At 39.7% G+C, this 26,077-nt stretch overlaps 1 protein-coding gene across 11 annotated transcripts in view; it reads right to left on the bottom strand.

The window, feature by feature from the left end:
• Window positions 1–26,077, bottom strand: part of RBFOX1 (RNA binding fox-1 homolog 1) — a 974,619-nt gene that overhangs the window by 130,289 nt on the left and 818,253 nt on the right. For all 11 annotated transcript variants that reach the window (XM_075317889.1, XM_075317888.1, XM_075317885.1 and 8 more), the window contains exons 8-9: window positions 8,445–8,577; window positions 3,707–3,746 (exon numbers count right to left, since the gene is read on the bottom strand). In XM_075317889.1, coding sequence (XP_075174004.1) covers window positions 3,707–3,746; window positions 8,445–8,577 — 173 coding nt within the window. The remainder of the gene's footprint in view (window positions 1–3,706; window positions 3,747–8,444; window positions 8,578–26,077) is intronic.

The raw sequence follows: 26,077 nt of genomic DNA, 5'->3' as shown, positions 1-26,077 counted from the left end.
CATAGCCCCTTTAGATAGTATGATGTCTCCTACAGCTAACATATAGATAGTATTATGCCCTCAAAGTCTCCCACCACAAACATTATTATTCTTGTACAGTCCTACAGTATGATTCCTCTATAGCTCATCACTCACAGTATGATCGTCCAATGGCTCACAATATAATGCCTCTCATAGCCCCCACATACAGTATGATTCTCTAACAGCCTCCCCAACAGTCACTCCTTGCTCAAATTGACTGATCAAATTATTGGAAACTAATTAGCAAGTGTTTTTTTACATGACATATCGGTCACATGATAGCTATGATGGGAGAAAGAAGCGCGATTACCGCTTCCTAATCTTTATACACAATGTACCTCTAGCTTTTCTAGAGCCTTATATATATTGTAATCCAGAAGGCAGAGATTGTAATAACCAATCTCTGTCTGTGCCTATAATATGGGTAATATAGCTTTGTCTTATAAGTGAATTCCAGTTTCTGTAGCAGTACGATCTTGTGCAGCTGCTTAGTATGCAATGCAATTTTGAAATGTCAATACATAAGTCTTTATACAAATTTCTAATAAAAGAAAGAGAATTTGTCAGCATCTTTTTGCAATATAATCTGAGAGCAGCATTATGCAGGGACAGACTGATTCCAGCAAAGTGTCAATTAATGAGCTGCTTGATGTAGTTTCAATAATAATCAGCAGGAGATTATTGCTATAAAGCCCAGGTCACAAGAGTTTATAGCCTCTCATGTGAAGGCATCAGATGCAATATGCTAATGACATTCGGCTCAAGCTCTACTGCAAAGGTGATTCGAGTGTCAGTTCCCTATGATCCAATTGTCATGTATTTGAGAATCAGAGTACAGGTGAGGAGAAGAAGGAGAGATTAATCTCTCCATCTTCTCCACTACCTGTCTTGGTGAATATCGGACTGCACTTGGATGTCATCAATATGCAGTCCAATGTTTCTCACTCACCCACAGACTTGTATGGGTGAGTGTGATCCAATATGCAGAGGCACTTGTAGCATGTTACAGTTGTTTTCTCATGCAGAAGCGGCATAAAAAAAAACCCTCTGCTCTGCCTGATTGAATAATGTTGGCCCAAGTGTGATAAGAGATTATCTCACATTGCACTAGTCTGATTTATACGATCGTGTGAGCAAGGCCTAATCCTGTGTAAATTCTAGTGTAAATCCTCTCATACAAGAGAATCGGATGAATTATGCAAATGACAGTTGACTCAAGACTGAACTGAGTGTCAGTTTACTGAGATCCGATTCTCTTGCAAGAATAAGCGCAAAGGAGAGGAGAAGATGGAGAACTTAATTTCTTCACCTTCTCCATTGTCATGAGAAGACATCCAAGTGCAGCCCAATGTTTTGAAAGCCATCATAGACTTGAATACATGCGCGCCATCCAATATACCCCGCTAATTGTAGAATTCAGAGATTTTTCTCCCACACCAAAATGCACTGCCCTATAGTATAACATTGGGACGAGTACTCTCCCATATAAAAAAGGATTGCACTTGCCCGTGTTATACGCTTGTATGGGCAAGCCCTAAGACTTGTTCTCCCATGCTATGTAGTCCTCGTGCTCTTTGTAACTCCATCCACACCACTGATTAGCATCTTTCTGCCAATGTAAAGTGTACATCCAAATCATCCAATTAGTGGTGTGTGCAGGGTTAGGCCGGAGTCACACTTGCGGGTCTCGCATTGGCATCACCCGGCACGGCTACACACTCTCCTGACAAGAGCAAGTTGGCTGCATGTATTTCTATACAGCCTACCCGTTCCTATCAGGAGAGTGTGCGGCTGTGCCAGGTGATGCTGATGTGAGACTCACGCAAGTCACTCGCAAGTGTGATTCCAGCCTTATACAGAGGCCAACATTTAGTCCAGCCTTATACAGAGGCCAATATTTAGAGAAATTCTAGATCTGCAGCAGCAAAGGGGATTTTATCAAAGCAACGGCAAACAAACTAGTAAGTGACACATCACTGAAATAGGGTCTTTGCCTTTACTTTATGCTGCTCTCAGATTACATAGAGAAAACTTTGTGACAGATTCCCTTTATATATCAATGCTCAAGTATACAAATGGAAAATATAGCATTCAATTTAATGTTGCGCATATTTATAATAAAATATGCAAAAAATTAAATTAGTTACAAATTTAAATACATTTTCAGCCTTAAAAAAAAATAAATAAATAAACTCAAGGATGTACTCACCTGTCCCTTCAATATCAATATTTGCCCATAAGTTTTTTTTTCCAACTTTACATTAATTAATTAACATCACAATATGTGAACATGGTGGCCAATCACTGGCTGCATTGGCGGCTCAGTGAGTCACCAGCATGAAAAGTATTTTTCTTTAAACACATTTTTAGATTTTTAACATTTTAACAAAGGTCTATAAAATAACATTTTTCAAGCATCTTTTTATTTATGGCTTCTTTTCCTACAGAAATGTATATAGCTCACAAAGAGCATGCTTCATTTGAAAAAAAAAAACAAAAGATGAAAAAGGCACCAAAAAGCTGGAGTAACACTTGCGAGTGACTCGTGCAAGTCTAGCATCGCATCACCCGGCACGGCCACACAGGAGCGAGTGTATTTCTGTATGTATTTCTATGCAGCTGAGACGCTCATGTTCGGAGACTATATGGCCATGCCGGGTGATGCGATGCGTGACTCGCATGAGTCCTCACAAGTGTGTTTCCGGCCAAAGTGTGAAAATGGAACTATAAACACAGTTTGTTTTACAATTTATATTTTCCAACATCTGTCTGCTGAGTATTTGTGCAAACCCACCACTCCCTTGATGGCTATTTCATATTTATATAAGCTTTTTTTGCTGCATATGTTTTGCTAAAAAACTTGTATAATGTCATGCATCACACAAAAATGCCACAAACTTGCTAAAAAAAAATCTGTATTAAAAGGGAAGGCACAGACCCTCCAAAAAACTGGCCATGTAAAGAAAATGGCACAGTAAAAAATGAATTGTGTGTTGTGTGTAAATTCTTTTCCTTGTAACTTTCATCTAAGAATTGACCGCAGCAAAAAATGAGCTAGACCACATATAATAAAATATGTAGTTTTACCAAAAATGCCACATAATGGCTCCTTGTGGAATATAATTAAAATAAAAAAATTGCACCAAAGTGTTGAGGATTATCTACTATGCACAATCGGAAGGTATAGTGCATGTGTCCCTCCCTAATGAATGGGACAGAAGTCAATTTTATCTCTCTAGGTGTCAGGAGACCTGACCTGAGAAAAAGACTGATGGCACATCCTATCTTTCTAATGTGAACAGGTGCAAACTGAATAGATGTAGACGTGATGTCACCTCTCCCATGCACCTTTTAATTAATATTTTAATTCCGTAAAAATTAACACATTAATTAAAACCTCAAAATTTGAAATTGACGGTATTACAAACAATCACAAAATCTCTAATATATTTTATTTCTGATAACACTCTTTCTTCATCACAGTGGGTTGTGTGCTTGAGTCTACAAGCAAATGTTGATCTTGTTATCTATGTAATTAAAATGCACTAACTGCTTAATTAAGGAATTTATATATGTATAGTTATATGAAAAATAAAATACATTTCTGAAAACTAATTTTACTGAACACCATCTTGACTGAGAGCAATAAGCATGCCAAGAAAATATTATGCATAAAGATACTTACATAAATATCTGCACCATAAAATCCATCCTGGTAAACAACACTGCAAATAAAGCACAGAAAAAATGCAGAAATCAATGCAGGACAACACACAGTCAACTAAGCCTGAAAATGAGATTTTGCTGTAATTCCTCTTCCGTCTTTGTGTGTTTACACATGATAAAGCAGTGTGCATATTCACATGTTCATTCCAGCATTGCATGCTCTAGTTAATGTTGAATTTGGCCTAAATAATTCCGATCATGTTGAGGGCAGATTCTGAGCAGACTGCAGAATAGCCATGTGTGCTATATAGAATTTTTCAGGGCTTAATGACGTGCAACATCCGATCAGACTTTACAGTCTAATTTCAAAGCTATATCTTTATGTAAATCACATTGGCTCCAGTTACCGGAGTCCAACGATACAGAATATGTTCTACCATTGTATTGAAGAAATACCAGTAAAACAGCACACTGCACAATTAACTTTATGAAATTATGGGAAATTTCTGAATATGAGTAATTTATTTTTACACAACCATTCATAGCTCTTATTTAGATATATCAGATCAGAAAAATAAATGAAAGCAGAAAATTCAAAAATAAATGATAGAGGGAGTTTCATGGTCTTTATTGGGTAAAACTTCACATTTCTTGTAAAAATATCTGAGGTTGAAATTTATTTGTTATTAAAAATCCTCTCATAATATTCAGTGCTCGATGCCTAGGATACCAGTCACCACTACAGTCTAGCTGAGATGGTTGAACATGTGCAGCACTTTCGACTTCTTTGCAATAGAACATGTAAGCATTTCTCTAAAGATGGGCAGATTGCTTTAAGGGACTTTTATCTCCCAATTCCCAATCTGACCAGCTTCAATTTCAATGCAACTTTGCTGCTTCGATGATGCACAGAGGACACTGTTCAAGTCAGCGGCTCTTGCCCCTGCTAAAATGTTTGGAGATGGACCAGATGATCCAGGAGGCCCCTTCCAACTCTACCATTCTATGATTCTATAGACATCTGTGTGGATTGATTTCAGAAATCCTGCATTGAGCAGGGGGTTGCACCAGATGATCCAGGAGTTCACTTCCAACTCTATAATTCTAGGATTCTATATCTCTGGTGTTGGACCAGATGATTCAGGAGGTCATTTCGAACTGTACATTTCTATGTTCTATGATTCCATAGACATCTGTGTGGAATGACTTAGAGAATCCTGACTTTAGCAGGGGGTTGGACCAGATAACCCAAGAGGTCCCCTCCAACTCTACCATTTTATGACTGTATAGACATCTGTGTGGGCTGACTTAGTGAGTCCTGCATTGAGAACAAGGTTGAACCAGATGACCCAGGGAGGTCCTTTCCAACTCTACCATTCAATGATTCTATGATTCTATAGACATCTTTGGGGTTGGACCAGATGACCCAGGAGGTCCCCTCCAACTCTACCATTCTATGATTCTATAGACATCTGTGTGGGTTGATTTCACAAATCCTGCATGAGCAGGGGGTTGGACCAGATGACCCAGGTGTTCACTTCCAAATCTATAATTCTAGGATTCTATATCTCTGGGGTTGGACCAGATGATCAAGGAGGTCACTTCCAACTGTACAATTCTATGTTCTATGATTCTAAAGACATCTGTGTAGAATAACTTAGAGAATCCTGAATTGAGAAGGGGCTTGGACCAGATGACCCAGATGGTCCCTTCCAACTCTACCATTTTATGATTGTATAGACCTCTGTGTGGGCTGATTTAGTGAGTCCTGCATTGAGAACGAGGTTGGACCAGATGACCCAGGAGGTCCTTTCCGACTCTACCATTCTATGATTCTATGATTCTATAGACATCTTCGGGGTTGGACCAGATGACCCAGGAGGTCCCTTCCAACTCTTCAATTCTATAATTCTTTAGACATCTGTGTGAGATGACTTAGTAAAATCTGTATTTAGCAGGGGGTTGGACCAGATGAGCCAGGAGGCCCCTTAGAACTCTACCATTCTATGATTCCATGGACATCTGTGTGATATGGCTTAGTGAATCCTGCTTTGAGAAGAGGGTTTGACCTGATGACCAAGGAGGTTTATTCCAACTCTACCATTCTATGATTCTCTAAAGATGCCACTAGTTCACACTGTCAATCAGACAGGAGCACACTGCCTCCTAACAAGCAGGTAAATCAGGAGGAAGAAGAGGTGAGGAAGGAGAGGTGTGTGTTCCTATAGAAGAAGATGCAACAACTCATTTAGGATATTGTTTAAAGTGAACTGGTTCTCATGCATGCTGCCTGAGGTTCAGGCATATCTGTCTGCATTATTGCAGCTGTGCATATTTAAGTAAGAAATACTGTGGCATTTCAGAGAAAACATATTTTAGAAAAACTTGTCAGTCTAGTGGAGAAAGGGAGTAAAAGTTTCATGGGCAGGCCTTGGACTAGTCAGTGGAGACGGAAAGTCCCAGCCTACTTTTCAAAATATGTTTTCTATGAAACACCACCACCCATAAGTGTTCATGACCTGTGGAAACTCATTAAGACTGTTGGCAAGCTATTCCAGATGGCTACCTAATGAAGCTGTCAATGGTGTGTAAAGCTGTAAAAATGGGGTACATTAAGGAATCTAAGGTTTTATTTCTTGTTTGCTTCACTCATTTTCTTTTACTCCTTGTTTTCATATGTGTTCCTTCATAATTTTTGTGCCTTCAGTCTGAAACTACATTGTTCACATTCCGATAAGAACAGAGAAAACTATTTTCTGAAAAGGAGTCTCAAGCCTTTTGAAAACTACTGTATATATGTAATAATATGAGTACCAATAATTCCACTTATTTCTAAAAAAACATTTTTGAAGTGCTAAATTATACTATAACTGTATTTGTTTTGTATACTCTATGGCCCTGATTCATCATTGCCTTTGTGCCTGTTTTTTGTCTAGTTTTGTGCCTTTGTTTGTTTGCATCCAATTAATTACTTTACTTGTGTTTTTTTTTTTAACTTTACTTTATATGTGTTCCCCTGTTTTTTGGGGGTTTTCTTCTTTGTGGGCAAAGCTTAGCAATTCCAGATGTTTCCGTCGGATTTATCAATTACAACTTTCTGAAAAGTCACAAAATTTGGTGCAACTCTACTCCATTCACTGCTGATGAATTTGGAGTATGCCAGTATTTTGGCTCAAGTGTTTGCACTATTTTGCAAAATGTGAGACTTTTGGTGCTATATAGGTGCCAATGTAGTTCAAAGAAACAAATAGACCATATTTGATTTAGTGAAAAATGAATGAATAAGGGTACGGTTCCACTTGCGAATAGCATAGAGAAAGCATCGGAAGTGACATGCTAATAACCCTCTGCTGCGAGTGCGAGCCAAGGGTCATGCGACTGCGATGAGATCTTGCGATCATATCACAGCTGGGGAGAAGAGGGAAGGGGCACTTTCTCCTTCTCCTCCGCTGCCTGTGTCTGTGTACACCGCACTACAGTCAGATGTCATGCGAGTGCAGTGCTATGTTTCATATGCTCCCATAGACTTGTATGGGGGTGCGAGAGATGAGAATCACTGCCAAACACAGCATGCTGCGATTCATTCTGCATGCTGCTATGGCATGAGAAATCAATCTCAGATGGGCACTGCCCCTTAGTTTTGCATTGATGCGAGTGCAATCCGATGTTTTATCGGATTGGACTCGTCCGTGCAAAACACAACCGTACCCTAAGGTGCATCCTTTTAAATTTGGCACAAAAAACAGCAAATCATATCATGAGATAAAAAAGTAAAGTGAGTTAAAAAAAAACAAAAATCAAAAAGAAATGTGAGTTTACAAGTTTTCTAAATAACTAGCTCACTTTATCAAATAAATAAATAAATAAATAAATATAAATTCAGTTTTGTTATTTTTTTTTGTGTGCACCCAATGCAAGTATAGGCTTTAGTAGCGAATACTTTCTTCCAGATGATGCAATAACTAAAACCTGGGAGGAAGGGTACTTGCACTGGCAATGATGGTACAATACCAAGTGTTCTAAACTCCCATATTAATAAATGATCCTTTTACTGCACATTTACTACTACATAGCTTTATTTTTATGTGATGTTTATTCACTTAGGACGATAAACTTAATATCCCCGAATTCTTCTGCAATGCTCAAGTTATGTCAGATAGTAAGCTGTTCTGGTAAATGTCCAAAATTCGAATGTGTTAAAAATAGATGTTTTAACTCCATAGGTTAAATAAACCAGGACAATCTGATACTAATATTTTGTTTTAATGCGTTTTGTACATTTAATGTATTGTAGGCTATGGGAGATCTCATAATTTCTCCCTATGGCACCTGCATCCTGGTCTCTGACAAAAAAATGGATTTTATCGGTGCATTGAAACCCTATTAATCAGAATCTAAGGGGAGTTGCACAGTCTCAGCTTCATCCAACCTCCTTAATGACCAGATGTTTGCAATCATCAAAGACACATTTTCAATTGTAACATTTTTTTTGTTTCTGCAGCATTTAGGCTCTAGTAGAATTTACATAACAACATGTGACATATCAAATGCTTAAAGCCACCAACCATGACAGTACAAATTACAGTCATTTTTCAATAGCCTGTGCTGCGCAAGGTGCACAACTTCAGGCACTTGGCCTAGCACCATGCTGTGTTAGTTTCTGGAGGAAGACAAGAACAGCATGTTTTTTTTTCTATCATAGTTTATTTTTGCTAGTGGGAAAATGTTCTAATGGTATATGAGAATGTAATGCTTACCCGCCATAAGCAGGGATTGGAGGAGGAGGTGCTGCAGCACGAAATGTGTTGTAGACCGTGCGTCCTCTGCCTCTGAGGTGTGCTCCTCTGTACGCAGCAGCAGCTGTAGCAGCAGGATAAGGGAAGCCAGGTACTATAATAGAACACAGCAGGAAAAAGGTTAGTAAGTTATAACAACCTATTCATAGTACACAATAAACAAATATTTTTCTATAACATACTGTAACGCATACCCTGTTTATCACCTATCAAGCAAACTCCTGCCATGTATACCCAGGTTTTTCTCTATAAGCTGCGGCCACCACCAGTTACCCCTTATATACCGCATTTTAGAATCTTGTATATAAGAACTCAGGCTGCTCTATAGAACTTAAAAAATGCCTTTATTATACTCACCTATGAGTCGGTCGGGTCTGATGGGTGTTGCTGCTCTCGGTCCATCTCGTACAATCACCATCCTCCTTCCCAGTCCCATATGCATGACGCGTCCTACCTTATCCACACAGAGGCCTCCATTGTGCTTCTGCGCATGCGCACTTCGACCTGCCCTGTTGAGGGCAGATCAAAGTATTGTAGTGCGCATGCGGGGGCCACCTTTGACATTTTCTTGAACCTGCGCATTAAAATACTTTGGTCTGCCATCTGCAGGGGCACAATGGTGGCCTCTGTGTGGCTGACATAGAACGCATCATGCACATGGGGCTTGGAAGGAAGATGGTGATGACACAAGATGGAAGAGGCGCTGGGCCAAGTGCAGCGACACCCATTGGACTGGACCGGCCCCTGGGTGAGTTAAAAAGGTGTTTTTTACATTCTACAGAGCGGCCTGGGCGCTCATATACAGTATTCTGGAATACTGTATACAATGGCTCACTGGTGGTGGTTGTAGCACATAAGGGATAGATCTGGTGAAGGGTTCCCTTTAAAGCACCACTCCAGTGATGACTTTATTTCATCGCTAATCTAAGGTCCCTGCTCCTCTGTTACACTCACTCTTCAGTGTATATATCTGTTTTCACCTCTGCTGCTTCTTTCTGTCTCCAGCAGTTTGTGACCTGTCAACTTCTCCTCCAGTGTTTCATGGAGTGAGATGGAGGTTACAACTCAATACAAGTTTATGAGAGCCTCCTTCTGGCTTCATTTTGGCTCTCTTAGACTTGCACTGAGCGCTAGTGGCGTAACTTCTTAGTTCTTGCGAGTCAGAAGTTGCCATCACATGATATGGCACCAAGGAATCAGTGGTGTCGGTAATAGGTGAAGACACCGTAAATTAAGCATAACAATAGGTACAGGCACCTTAGAATAAAATAACCACTCTGTGGCTGAAAAACAAAACGCTGGAGTGGTGCTTTAAGCCCGCATACATATTAAATGGTTGTAGCTAAAAAATAAGTAAAAAATACAAAATGAGAAGAAATGCACTACGGGAGTAGGGAATCAGTCCAGGGTATAGTTCACCACTTTCACCACTTTTATTGGATCAACACAAGGTTACAAAGCTTTGTGTTTCAACATTTTACTGATGCTTTCCTCAGGCAAATCACCAATTAGCTTCGAGATTCTGCACTATAGTGCACCCTGTGTTTTTTCCTTTTCTTCTCTAAATGACATTAGATTTCTGGCAGCATAAAGATGCTTCAGCCGATGAATAGGCCGACAGCCATCTTGGCTGGCTCTCTCATACACTAGAGTGCTTATTCAGCCAAGTGCTTCTGTGTTCTCTATGAGAAGGCCGTCGACAAACATCTTTGCTGGTTGCTTTTTTCCAGCAGAACAAAATGTTAGTCCATCTGAAATCAGACATTTCGGATCCACATCTTCCCTGAGCCATCATACACATTACACTGTTGTAGAAACTCATCAATATCAACATTAGTCTAATGTATATGAAAGCTTTAGGTCCAGAATGCTGAGGGAAGCAAACAAGCCACTTTTCCTTGGCCAAGGCATTTAAATAAAGGGCTAGAGGCAGCAAATTTAGCCATTGCATTATATAATAAGAAGGCTAGCTGCAACATTAATCTGCAGACCAACATAGCAGATCAGACAGATTTCTCTCTATCTTCTGGCACAGTGATTCCATCTAATATATAAAGCTGAATACATGTGTGTGTGTGGGCGCGCACACGTGCGTGCGTGCGTGCGTGCATGCGTGCATGCGTGCGTGTGTTTGCGTGTGTATGCATGCGTGTGTGTATGTCCTCAAAAGCAATTCGCACCGTCGCATATGCAATCACAAAATTTTGCACATATGCCTCATTCGACTCAGGGAACATCATAGACTATATTTTGAGGGGAATAGTTAACCCCGCAGTTTATAGTTATTTGCCAAAAAACCTGCTTACATTAAAGTTAATGGAGCTGGGAGCTACAGGTCATTAATAGAAGCGTGATTGGCTGCTAAAGGCAACGAAGGACAGTCTCAGTATAAGACAGCTTATGTATTAGTTAATATGATTTCGGCAGAGAGACAGACAGACAGAGAAAGACAGACAGGGACTACAGACAGACAGACACACAGAAAAGAGAAATAGAGAGATAGAGAGACAGATAGGGAGAGAGAAGGAAAGGGACAGAGAAGGACAGAGAGAGAGATGCAGAGAGAGAGACAGATAGAGAGATGGATAGAGAGAGATGGATAGAGAGAGTGACGGATAGAAAGAGAGAGGGACGGATACAGAGGGACGGATACAGAAGGATGAATAGAGAGAGACAGATTGAGAGGGGAGTATATAGAGGGGCAGATAGAGAGAGAGAGGGAGAGAGACACTTAGTTACTATCTCAGGCAATGACGGGTACTACATCTACTCTAATATAAAATGAAAGCGTAGATTTCAGGGCAAACGAAATAGACATTATAAATTAAAGGCGTTTGAAGAAGCCTCATACGTTAAAAATAACAAACAGAAGTTTAGTTACCAAACCCAAGTCTCTGCAGTTGCCCTGGGTCCTTGATGACAAGATGCAGTGGTAACACTATGACTACAGCAAATAGGACCTTTGCAGCTCATCACTGGGCTCAAAATGGCTCTGCAGATGTAGATGGTACAAGCTGCTAAGCACAGCGATTGGCTGCAGCAATCACATGCACTGTTGTTGTGAAGCGACTACTGCATCTTTACAAGAAAGTCTTCGGTAGTAACAAAGAAGCAATGTGAAACCTAGGTGGGTAACACCTGAGTTTATTATTTTAGCTTAGTGGAAGCTGTTGGGGAAATAAAAGATATTTTTGAGAAACCTCCTTTAAAACCCCCCCAAAAAATGACAGAGCAATATTGATAGGTTTGTATCTAAAAGTCTTCAGTAGGCTTGCAGTAAATACTAAAACGAGCTGAGATGTTAGGTTTTTTATATCACTTTTAGCATCAGTTTTTAGAACGTTCAATTAAATTAAATGCACTAATTTCTCAATATAGTTTCAGTATTGTAAACTCTTTTTAAATGTGTAAAAATCAGAAGGAAACTATCATGACAGGACTAGGTGTCATGTGCCTTCTAGTCAACTACTCTATCTAACTCCACCACTATTTAGAGGTTTTCTGTCAATGTACATTGTACACAGAGAGCTAACTCAAACCACAATCCATTGAAAATAGACCAATGGCAAAAAGAGTGAAAAAAATGCTAAAAAGGTTTTTATAAATAAAACACACATTACACACATTGTACATTTTTTGTCAATGTACAGTGTACACAGAGAGCTAAAGCGGGCTTTACACGCTGCAACATCGCTAGCGATGTCGCGAGTGATAGCACCCGCCCACGTGGCATGTCACGGGGTGATCGCTGCCATAGCGAACAATCTCGCTCCGGCAGCGTCACACGCAGTTACCTCTTCACCGACGTCGCTGTGGCCACCGAACAATCTTTCATTTAAGGGGGAGGTTCATTCAGCGTCACAGCGGAGTCACTAAGCGGCCGCCCAATAGAAGCGGAGGGGCGGAGATGAGGAGCCGGAACATCCCGCCCACCTCCTTCCTTTCCTATTGCCGGCTGCAGGTAGGATGTCGTTCCTCGTTCCTTCGGTGTCACACATAGCGATGTGTGCTGCCGCAGGAACGACGAACTACCTGTGTCCTGCTACAGCAATGATATTTGGGATTAGAATGACGTGTCAACGATCAACAATTAGGTGTGTACTTTTGATCGTTAGCGGTCGTTCATGCGTTTCACATGCAACGACGTCGCTAACAATGCCGGATGTGCGTCACGAATTCCGTGACCCCAACGACATCTCGTTAGCGATGTCGTTGCGTGTAAATCCCTCTTAACACTTCCTGCACCACTGTTTAAAAGTTTTCTGTCAATGTACAGTGTACACTGAGAGCTAACTCTGCCTGCACCACTGATTAGACATTTTCTGTCAATGTACAGTGTACACAGTTAACTCTGGCTGCACCACTGATTACAAGTTTTCTGTCAATGTACAGTGTACACAGAGAGCTACCTCTGTCTACACCACTGATTAGACATTTTCTGTTAATGTACAGTGTACACAGAGAGCTGCCCGTGTGTGGTGTGGGCATTCTGATCACTGGTAGATCTGCATCAAATAAAATAGTGATTATATCAAAATGACAGCAAGCAGACCAACATGTTACACGTCTCTGGAATCAGGGCATCAGCCCCTACATCATGCTTCTCTAAAATTACAACAAAAAACCTGATTACAGAATACCATTCAGAGTGAAAATGTTAGAAAATCATACTCTGATATTTTGCAAATTCCTCAGCAAACTACAGCTAACAGGGTAACCTAAAAAAATGTCAATTCCATAGATTTCCTTCTCTAATGTAGGAACGTAACAAAGGCTGATAATACAATTTGGGGAAAGATTATTATTTATGCAATTCTTGTAGGTTTACTTTTGCTAATCATAAGCTTTTGATTATACTGCAAAGAATCTGCTATAAAAGTGGAGAATATCAAAAGCACCACGGCACTGACTATGACAGAAACAAAGGAGGACGTAAAAAAGATTTTTAAGACACAGCAGCTTTCCAAAATGAAATCTATATACTATTTGCAAATTGGAAAGAAAAAGTTTTGTTGCGGCTTATAAATGACTGTGTTCAGGATGTTCTATATTCATTTTGCATTATTTATTTATTCTCATCTATATTTCCAGAAAGGCAGAGAAAAGCAAAAGTATTTCACTGTCTGTAATATTTCTTGATAGTAGAGTAGCAGGTTTTGAAGTAAGGGAAATGAGAAAACAAAAAAGAACATTTTATGATCTGCAGAAAGCCTGGCTTGTAATGCCTGAGAGAGGCATTACTGAAATCATGCTAACCCATCCATTATCACCTGGCTACACTACCTTCCAGGCTTTACGAGATTCCTTTCAGCAAAGAGCAAGGTTTACAGTAATTCTGTCAGGATTTAGATGTTGAGATATAACATGAAACAGAATGTCAACAATGAAGAGCAATAGAGCATTCTGTATAAGGGAGCAGAATATGGAAAAGTGCAAGTTTATTACATCCCGTGTCATTCAGTAATGTAGGAAATGTTAATACATGCCACTGGCGTATACAGATGGGATGGCAATAGAATAAGTAGTATATCACTAAGACACTATGTCATGCAGCAGTGGTATTATATTCTCTTTAACACGTCAGCCTTTTCACATTTATAGTATTGATCATTACATTCTGTCCTAGAACACAGAATACTGATATACAAGGGCTGGAATGATGCCAGCCCAAGAGCTATGGAAGTCACATTAGACTCCGAGGACGTAAAGTGGTTTTCCCACAAACAAAATTCATTTTAATCAACAGATCTCGGAATAATAATAAATTCCACAATTGGATGTGTTCTAAAAAAATATTCCTGTGCTGAGATAATCTTATATACGTGCCCCAGCTGTGTACTGTGTAATAGCCATCTCTGATCGCACACAGACATGGTCTGATCATACCATATCTCCGGGGCTGAGAGGAGGGGATCTGGAGAAGAGAAGCTAAGACCTCCACTTGTTCTACTTATAAGGAAAATTAATATAAATTAGTTATGTTCTGGTGTCACACTCCATCGTTATTGCATAAACCTAATCCTAATATACCTAACCAATGTGGGAGGTGTGGGGCCAATGATAGAGACTTAACCCAAATTCTTTGGGAATGTAAGGTTTTGGCACTAGGTCAAAAATTTAATCTTTGAGGTTGCAGGCCTCCACATTCCATTAGAACCTAAATTCTACTTGCTTAATATCCCCCCCCATTTTGGATTGGAAGTAGGACCCAACAGATTTATCTGCATTTGATGACAGCCGCAAGATGTTTAATAGCAAGGAACTGGAAGTTGGCTTGTTCTCCTTTACTCATTGAGTTACATTCCCGTGTGCAGGACATTTGAGGTATGGAGCGTCTCCCAATTTTAATAAATAATACGTCTGAATGTTTTGAAGCAACATTGAATCTGTGGGATGTATACTGAGCTCAGAATGGCTAATAAGGGTATTTACCATAACCTTCGATCCTCACAAGATCTCCTTCTTTACTTCTCTCTCATCTCCTCTTCCCACCATCGCATCCAAGATTTCTCCCGTGCCTCCCCCATACTCTGGAATGCTCTGCCACAACACATCAGACTCTCGCCTTCCTTGACAAGCTTCAAAAGGAACCTGAAGACCCACCTCTTCCGACAAGCCTACAACCTGTCGTAACCCTCAGTCTGATACAGCGCCACACAACCAGTTCTACCCTAACCTACTGTATCCTCCCCTATCCCTTGTAGACTGTGAGCCCTCGAAGGCAGGGACCTCTATCCTCCTGTACCAGTCTGTGCCTTGTATTGTTTATGATTATTGCACTTGTCCCTATTATGTATACCCCTTTCACATATAAAGCGCCATGGAATTGATGGCGCTATAATAATAAATAATAATAATAATAATAATTTTACTTAGCAAACAAGATCATCAACCCTCTGGGCTCTTTCCTTTGTTCAAATACCACTAAAGACGACATTTGTAAGGAGTTTTTTTCCCTGTGGTCATATGGGTTTCCTCCAAGTTCTTTGGTTTCCTCCCACACGCCAAATACAAACTGATAGGGAATTTAGATTGTAAACCCCAGTGGGTACAGTGATGATGTTTGTAAAGCGCTGCTGAATATTTTGGTGCTATATAAGTGAGTTTAATAATTAAATTCAAACCTGTTGCCTATTTGAGGATAGAACATAAATTGATACAAATAGACATTGTTATGTTCACCCTTATCTGCTCTTTAATTTGCTATATTAAACCAATCAACACAACATCATGATATCCTAGTATAATTCCTGTCAGGCTGAAATTTTCTTCTCAACCACTGAGTGACCTCTAGAAAAGAGTGAATCAGTAGAAATTTTATTCACTAGCTTTGACAAATTTCCCCAGGAATTTTGATTCATTGCCAATCTATCGAATGTATTCCAAAGCCTCCAATTGCTCTGAAAAACTGTGTGTGTGATTTATCTATAACAGCACTATAAACACAGTGATCAAGTAAGCAGCTGCTGCCAGCTATGTGTCCCTCTGGGCAGTTCCTCACAGACTTGATCTGCTGTCCTTTTTCTCTCCATTTTAATTAAATCTGTGCTATTCTATTTTCCCCCACACAGGGGCATACATAGAAATCATGGGGCCCCATAGCAGAATTTCTAATTGCCCCCCGCAAAAAAAAATATATATATATTCAGCTATAGTCATCGAGAGCATATCACACAACCTTTAAGACCTTACAAACTAATTTTCCTCCTATTGAGACCCTAGATTTCCTTTTCATTGCACCCAGAATGTATGATGCTAACAAAACTGTCTCATAAATACTGCACAATAGTCCCACAGTGAATTCCTCCACAGTACTTTCCACACGCACAGTATGATGACCCTACTGTACCCCCATCAACTATTCCAACACAGTATGATCCCCCAACTGTGACCCCACACCTCTTCACACTGTATAAAGAACCCTACATACAGTATAATGTACCTACATAAAGTATAATGACCTCCACATTGTATAATTCTCCCCACTAGACCTCCGTATCGCATAATGCCACCCACATAGTCCCCCATGCATTTTAATGCACCCCGCAAAGTCCTCCATGCATTATAATATAAAGCCCATACACTCCAGCCACATCTAGACAGAGCCCATACCCTCCAGCCATACCTAGATGGAGCCCATACACTGTAGCATCCACCCTCCCGTAAGTAAATTATTACCACCGCTGGGCCCCGGTCACTGTCTCCAGAGGCAGTACTCCAGTTTTGTGACTGTGCCTGCCTTACTCCCTGCTACTATTCAGAGCCACCCACGAGCAGTAGCAACCACCAATGGCTGCTGCTCGCTTGTCTGCCACCGAGTTCAAAGCTCCACTCTCTGGTTGGAAAGCTACGTCAGCCAAGGGGCGGGTCGTGTGCAGGAAAATTCAGCCAGAGAGTGAAGCAACAGAGCAGGAAAAGCTCCTCCTAGCAAACTGTACAGGCCGGCGCTGAGAGAGAGTCTGACACTCAACCTGAGATCAAAGTGCAAGTGAGCAGCCACCGCGGGCCCCCCCAGCTCATGGGGACCCCATAGCAGCTGTGTGGCCTGCCTCTATTGACGTTACGCCACTGTCATAGTTACATAGTTACATAGTTACATAGTTACTTAGGTTGAAAAAAGACCTAGGTCCATCTAGTTCAACCTTCCTCCACCAGTTCTACATTTAGTCACTAAGTCATTTATAACCAACAATGTTTTGTGTACTGAGGAAATCATCCAGCCCTTTTTTAAAAGCTGTTATAGTATCTGCCATTACTACCTCTTGTGGTAGGGCATTCCACAGTCTGACCGCTCTAACTGTAAAGAACCCTTTCCTATTTAGGTGTCGGAATCGCTTTTCTTCCACTCGCAGTGAGTGCCCCCTGGTCCTTAGTATTGTTTTCGGAAGAAATAAGTCATGTGCCAGTCCTTTATATTGACCACACATGTATTTATACATATAAATGAGATCTCCTCTGAGACGTCTTTTTTCTAAGCTAAACATATCTAACTTTTTCAACCTGTCATCATATGGGAGGCCTTCCATTCCTTGTAATAGTCTAGTTGCCCGCCTTTGAACTGACTCTAACTTCTGAATGTCCTTTTTAAAATGTGGAGCCCAAAACTGGATCCCGTATTCCAGATGTGGCCTTACAAGTGATTTATAGAGGGGTAACAATACGTTGGGATCACGGGATCTAATCTCTCTTTTTATACACCCTAGAATCTTGTTTGCTTTTGCAGCTGCTGCTTGGCATTGAGTGCTGCTGCTCAGCTTATTTGTAATGAGAATACCCAAGTCCTTCTCCTGTTCTGTAGTCCCGAGTTTACTTCCATTTAATGTATACGCAGCTATAGGATTACTCCGTCCTAGGTGCATTACTTTACATTTATCAACATTAAATCTCATTTGCCAAGTATCTGCCCATTCTGACATCTTATCCAGATCTTTTTGTAATATTGTACTATCCAGGTCAGTTTTTAATATCCTACATAGTTTGGTGTCATCGGCAAAGACTGACACTGTACTATCAATCCCATCCACAAGGTCATTAATAAAGAGAGTAAAAAGAATCGGTCCAAGCACAGATCCCTGCGGCACCCCACTGCTGACTATAGCCCATTTAGAGAATGTACCATTTATGACTACTCTTTGTTTCCTATCTTTTAGCCAATTCCTTACCCAGTTGCATATTGTGTCCCCTAGTCCTTGCTTCTGGAGCTTTAGTATAAGGCTATTATGTGGTACAGTATCAAATGCCTTTGCAAAGTCCAAATAAATCACATCAGCTGCATTACCAATATCCAGGTTTGCACTTACCCCCTCATAGAACCCCAACAGGTTGGTTAGACACGACTTATCTTTCATGAATTCATGCTGTTTGTCAGTTATCATATTATTTTCTGCAATATATTTTTGCATGTCATCCCTTAAAATGCCCTCAAAAACTTTGCATACTACTGATGTCAAGCTTACTGGACGGTAGTTGCCTGGATCTACCCTCTTACCTTTCTTAAATATCGGTACCCCATCAGCAATCCTCCAATCCTGAGGCACCAACCCTGTTACAAGTGAGTCTAAAAAGATGAGATACAGCGGTCTGTCGATTACGGAGCTCAATTCCCTCAATATTCGTGGATGAATGCCATCTGGCCCTGGGGATTTGTCAATGTTTAATTTACTCAGACGTAGGCGTACTTCATCTTGTGTTAAATTAATTATATCGGGTGGTGGACTTTGATTTTTCACTTGTTGAATGATCCCTGGTACAGTCAGTTCCTTGGTGAATACAGATGAGGAATGCCTATTTAATATCTCAGTCTTTTGTTTGTCCTCTATAACTAACTTGTTATTATATTTTAAGGGTCCGATACTATCCTTTGTTTTCCTTTTGGCATTAATGTATTTATAAAAGATTTTGGGATTTATTTTAATGTCATTGGCGATTTTTGTTTCAGTAGCTAGTTTTGCTTGTTTGATTTCTTTTTTGCATTGCCTATTGATATCTTTATACTCCTGCAATGCTATTTCTGTATTCTCAGCCTTTAAGATTTTAAACGCCCTTTGTTTTTGTTTTATTATACTTTGTACAGTCTTATTTATCCATAGTGGTTTCTTTTTATTCCTGGACATTTTATTACCAGAGGGTATACGTTTTTTACAGGACTCTAGTAGTATATCCTTAAACTTACCCCATTTATGTTCGGTATCCCCAGTTACCATGACTCTGTCCCAATCTACACATTTAAGCTCCTCCCTTAATTTGTTGAAATCAGCTTTCCTAAAATTCCAGGTTTTAGCATTCCCCCTTTGAAATGTTCTATTGAATATTATGTCGAAGCTTACCATATTATGATTGCTGGTGCCCAAGTGCTCCCGGACCTGTAGATCTGAAATTGTATCCGGTCTATTTGACAGGACCAGATCTAGCAAATTATCTCCCCTGGTCGGTTCACCTACCATCTGAGAGAGGAAATGGTCTTGAATGGTAGATAAGAACTTACAGCTTTTAGCAGAACCAGAAGATTCTATGTCCCACTGTATGTCTGGATAGTTGAAACCCCCCATAAGAACCCGATTATTATTATTAGCTGCCTTTTCAATTTGTTCCAGCATTTCACCCTCTATTTGTTCAGGTATGTTTGGAGGCTTATAGCAAACTCCAATTAGCATTTTTCCATTATTCCCCTCCCCATGTACATTTACCCATACTGACTCTACATTGTTGCTTTTCCCTTCAATGTCATCATACAACACAGGTTTTAGGTTAGATTTGATAAATATACACACCCCACCACCTTTTTGGCCTTTCCTGTCCTTCCTAAATGTACTATAACCCTGTATGTTTGTCACCCAGTCATGGCTTTCATCCAGCCAGGTTTCCGTAATGCCCACCACATCATAATCCATGGTTGACATAAGAGTCTCCAATTCATTCATTTTGTTTGCAAGACTTCTTGCATTTGCCAGTAGACATTTAATCCTATTAACACCTTTATTACTCCTAGCCTCCCTACGTTCCTTGTATGTCCCATACCCCCCTAATCCTTCATTGACCCCTACCGTCTCCCTGTCTCTATCTGCTCTATCTATCCCCTTATTTGCTCCACTACCCTCCCTCCCCCCCGATCCTAGTTTAAAAGCTCCTCCATCCGTCTGACCATTTTCTCCCCCAGCACAGCTGCACCTTCCCCATTGAGGTGCAGCCCGTCCCTACCGTAGAGCCTGTAGCCGACTGAGAAGTCGGCCCAGTTCTCCATGAACCCGAACCCTTCCTTCCTGCACCAATTTCTAAGCCACATATTTATCTCCCTAAGCTACCGCTGTCTTTCTAGTGACGCTCGTGGCACCGGTAGTATTTCTGAAAACACCACCTTGGAGGTCCTGGACTTCAGCTTCTCTCCTAGTTCCCTGTAATCATTTTTAAGGACCTTCCACCTGCCTCTAACTTTGTCATTAGTACCAATGTGCACCATGACCGCTGGGTTTTCCCCAGCCCCACCCAGCAATCTGTCTATCCGATCCACAATATGCCGAACCCGAGCACCCGGCAGACAACACACTGTTCGGCATTCACGGTCTCGGCGACAGATGACCCTGTCTGTCCGCCTAATTATAGAGTCCCCTACCACCAACATCTGTCTGGGCTTTGCTGCACTCCTATTTCCCTCCTTCCTACAGCAGTTGTTTTCCTGGTTGCTAGGAGCAACATCCTGCTGTAGTGACCCTAGTCCAGGGCCTTCATTCCTAATATCAGCCAAACAGGCATAAACTAATCTTCACTACTATGCTGTCTCACACTCTATTTGTACAGTTTATTCAGTGTGTTTTGGCTTTCTTCTACTCACTATGGCTAAGCTGTGACGTCCTCTTACTATCTTGATTCACCACAAAATGACTGCTGCACTTCCTACTTCTGCTTTTATACAGACACCAAATTCCTAAAAAGCTTATGCAAATTCAATTAATATTGAATCAATTTGCTTTAGTGTCCCAACATAGACACATAAAGCAAGGACATAATCATGAAAGAGTAATGCAAAATGTTTCTATTAATTGGCAAAATCTTGTCACATATCTCAAGATTGGTTTTGCCAATAAATAAGATAAGACTATAAAATATCTAAAAATTTACATCTCAAGAATTATTATAATTATATATTTATTTTTTTACAACGAAATGTACAATTGAATTTAAGGAAAAATATCAAGTAGCAAAGTAGACAGATATCCTAAATTATCTGACTATATTAACTTATGTATTTTTCTGTGAGACATGATTTATTCAGGGTCCAACTCCCATTAAGGTTCTGGGCCAATAAGAATAATGTTAGATCTAAACTGCACTAAATGTCTATTCGAAAACAAATATGTATATGTAACATCTGTTTTACCAACTAACACTAATAATTATATTACATATGAGATATAGCCGTACTCAAACTAAAGCTGCTTCAACAAATATCTGACCAGTTTCTATATATCACATAAATTGATGTAAAATGCGTCTCATCTGTCAGAAAACTGATCAGGTGGGCATAAAAAGCTGTCTGTAGTGTAACAGTATCCAAAAGATATAGATTTCTTCTTAACAAAATATCTGTTGATTGAAATGGCAAACCTGGACTGATTGCCTTAAAGGTGTGGTCCACTACAAAGCATAGTGGCTACACATCGATGTAGAGCTCATAAAAAAGGTTTTTATCAAATTCCGTGTGCAGTCAATTGTGCCTCTGAGCGGCACTATTGCGGTCAGCTCATCCACATCTCATGAACCCCGAGCTCCGTGACATTTGAGATCCAGTGATGTCCCATTAACTTCCAGTTGACCCGACATCACCAAGGCGGGCCCCAGTCCCCCTGAGGGACTGGGTTATGGGTGGATTTTCACCAATCGTCACAGGCCAGCATTGCACGCACTCTTTCCTTTGCTGCAGGGTGTCACAAGCAGGAATAATGCTGGCCTGTGTCAAGTGGGAAAACTCTGCCCACAGCCCAGTCACTCAGGTAGACTGGGGCCCGCCTCGGTGATGTTGGGTCAACTGGAAGTTTACGTGACATCACCGGATCTCAGAGGTCACGGAGCCTGAGGGTCACATGATGGGGATGAGCTTTAAATGATGTGTGGCAACTATGCTGTGTAGTGGACCACCTATTTAATCTAGAACATTAGATTAAGTGGATAGAATCACTGCTTAAGTTACTTTGCCTATTTACCATGTCTTATTGTGTCCATATTTCTAATTCAAAGTTCATTTAAATGCTTTTTCCCGGAATTGTAAGATTTATCCTATACAGACCCCTATATTAAATGGTGTATACAGTAGGTGCAAAAGCTCAACCTCTACTCTATACTGTTTTCTATAATGACTTTCTCCAAAAGTTCCATAAATATCTGTGCTCAATTTATAAGTTCTGCTGAGCCCTATTCTCAAAATCTATACCCCCATTCTTTAGATCATAACCCTGTTCTCTAGATTGCTGGGGAATCTAATTGTTAGACTCCACCAAACGAAAGGTAGGTATCTTTCAATTCAGCGAAAACCCTTTTACAGAGGTGCCATTTATTTACTGGATTGAAAATGCTTAAAAAAGGTTACTATTGGCTGCAGAAAGCTTGTCACTTTCTAATGACCATAGCTATTTACTTATTTCATTTTGGATTATTAGTATTATAGAACAGTTTGTTTATTTTTCAAAAATCCAGAGGTATTCTGTCAATTGTGTGGCATTATCTTTTTAACTTGAAAAATCCATATATTACATACTAGCTATAGGAAAATATTTCATGAGCCTGCAGTTCACCTGCTTTTGTTATATACCATGAAAAGCAAAAAAAAAATAATCAGAAAATGAAGGATAAGACGGCTATGTACATGGTATGTACAAGGTTATATTTATAGAACTATACGGTATACATGTGACCTTACAGATATAGAAGTCTTTTAGTTTGTGATTCCTCACAAGAGGGATGTAAAGTGATAACATCATCTAGTGGACTCATGAGAATTCACATTTTGAAAGCCATGCACTTCCCTTGAACAGATCAGTAGGCATTTTCAAGAAAACAGTCACAAATCACAAACCTGAGTAAGGAAGCAAAAGTAGGACAAATGGATAAATGACTGACAAGACACATACAGGTATGTGACAAGTGGAGGATATAACACCAATATTTTTCAGGGGTTTTTTTTAGTTTTTTTCTTGTCTCTAAATAGATCTATATTTCTCTGTTATTTTTTATATATATCTTTATGGATGCCAGATTTACAACCTATTATTAACACAGTAGAGAGCTTTTTGCTTATATTTGTAAATATTACTAAGCCGATATGTTGTAAGCTCATTAGCTCCTCCTAGTAGTGTCTTAAAGAGGTTTTCCACTACTAATGGAATCCCCTTTCTTTTATCCTAACTATTACTAACTAACACTTTCCAAATATACTTCTGTTATCTGCTCTGCTCAGGTAAGCTGATCTCTATGAGGCTCGTAAATTCCTTTATTACTGTTGTGGATTTGATCCTTCAGGCTGCAGACTGGAATCGGGCCCAATGAGCAGGGAACACTACTGGTGAGGGTTGAGAAGAGAGTGAAGTGTGATCTGGGCATGCATACCTAGACTGCTATCACTCACAGGAGATAAGGTAGCCCCTCCAGTGCCATGAGCCACTAAGTTGGTTCGATTACGGTCTGCTGCCAAAAGGATCAAAGCTACAACAATAATAATGGTATTTATGAGCCTCTTAGTAAAAAGCTAACAGGAGCAGAGTAGATTGCAGAAGCATATTAGGAAAGTGTTAGTTGGGAAGAGTTAGGATAAAGGAAAGGGAATTGCGTTAGTAGTGGAAAACCTCTTTAAGGAAACAATTTTTTTGTTTTAGAATAATGTGACTTTGCTGGGGAACTGAAAAATAAAGCTCTTAGAATATTTAAATATTGGATTTAGATATCAGTCTTTTTATTAATCTATACAGATAAATGCCTTCTCCCTACATACAAAAGCATAGGTTCATTTATTTTCTCTAATCACATATATACTTTGATTACAGAAAATGTCCATCCATTATCCAGCTTCTAAGTAGACAAAAACAGGTACACAAAGTAAAATTCTTGAGGGCTACAAACTCATTAATGCTATAAGAGCCAAAGCAAGAAACCAACAGGAGGGAATTCTTACCAAAGTCCCATAAAAGTATACAAACAAGTAATATTCAATTATTATTTGTGCAATGGTGGGCATTTACATGAGATTTCCATATGCCTAGAAAATGTATGCCATCAGCTAGAATAATACATTTTGTATACATTATGCAAAACACTATCCATCTATCTCACAAGGAGCCAATTATAACAGAGAGCAAAAGAGAAGGGTGTTTGATACTGCGCCAAAGGATCACAGGAACAGATGTTTAGATTAATGCATCTTTATTTCATCCAGGTCTACGCGTTTCCGGAGCCACTGCCCCCTTCCTCAGGACCGTCAGGAAAGACAAAACATCAAATGGAGATTTGATGTTTTGTCTTTCCTGACGGTCCTGAGGAAGGGGGCAGTGGCTCCGGAAACGCGTAGACCTGGATGAAATAAAGATGCATTAATCTAAACATCTGTTCCTGTGATCCTTTGGCGCAGTATCAAACACCCTTCTCTTTTGCTCTCTGTTATCTGCCAATTGGGTGGCTGCAGCCTTGGATCAGATTCTACATGCGAATACAGTTGTTGTGACTCTCACAACGACATCTGGTGAGTAGTTTCACCCTCCTCCCACCCCTTATATACTGGGGTAAGACCCTATATGCGCTTTTCTCTCCACAGATTTCTTATCTGAAGGAGCCAATTATAAAATAATGGCATTTCTAAATTCCCTACAAAATATTCCCAAAGTATTTAAATCTCATCACTATAGAGTTAATTTCAACTGAAACAAACAAATATTAAGTAAAACTGAATTCATATCACAGCTATGGTTTGCACAGAAGAGAACACCTATGGGGACAATCTATCAGAGATTCTGGACAATAAATTAGAAACAGAATGGTTTGATAGGACGCACGCTGGGGTGGGACAAATAGGATCATTTGTATCATACTGACTGACAATATCTGGAGCTAAAGATCAGATTTTGCAGCTGTTCAAAGATTGTTATGACGTTCGGGTCTTTACATATTACAATATGTTCATTTTCTGCAAAGTTCTGCAATTACACAGCAGCAAAAAAAAGTTGAAAAGTAAATCAATGCGTGTCCTAATTAATTTTATATACTTAATATCTTTTCATACTGCAGAATGATGATGTCTTAAATACAAGCATATTAGTAAGTTTTATGTATTATATTTTTTACAAACTAGGTTACCCAAAATATTTAAAAAAAATATATATTTCTCAAATAAAATTCCTGGAAAGTACACTCCAATAGAATAGAAGAATACAAAATAAACTAGTATACAATGTACATCATGGGACACTGCAGAAGAAAAAGGCAACCAGAAACAGCTATGCCATACATACTTATCCTGAATACGAAGGCCCTGAAAAAGGGTTCTATAACAGTAAGGGTACCGTCACACTAAACGACGTACCAGCGATTTCAACCACGATACGACCTGTTCAGGATCGCTGGTACATCGCTACAGGGTCGCTAGTGAGCTGAGATGAGTTAGAAAAATCTGCACTCGCAGGGGGTTGGACCCGATGGCTCTTGAGGTCCCTTTCAACTCTACCATTCTATGATTCTATGAGAACATTGAGTTGAACTGTAATGTGTAAGGAATGGAACTTTACCTAAGGAAAGTCAATAAATGTGCTTTAATGATTATCCAAATCACCCAAAATTCCCCAAATATTATCTTTGTATATTTCCCAAGGCAATGTTTTTGACAAATGAGTAATATCAATTGTAATATTATTATAATAATTGTACATTGAATATCTACATGTTCCAGAGGCCCTAACAAAATATTTTCCACATCTCGATATAATTTAAACATACTTCATTTCAAGTTTATTGAAAATGGAATCGGAGGATTGATATAATTAAAACTATAATTTTTCCTGTTGCATTAAAATTACAGCCTTATTTCCATCATGTTGCTTAGTGATGGGATGAAAACCTTC

Source organism: Anomaloglossus baeobatrachus, chromosome 7, assembly GCF_048569485.1.
Source record: "Anomaloglossus baeobatrachus isolate aAnoBae1 chromosome 7, aAnoBae1.hap1, whole genome shotgun sequence".
Lineage (NCBI taxonomy): Eukaryota > Metazoa > Chordata > Amphibia > Anura > Aromobatidae > Anomaloglossus > Anomaloglossus baeobatrachus.
The sequence above is the reverse complement of the archived record's forward strand: the minus strand, read 5'-3'. Positions and strand labels throughout refer to the sequence as shown.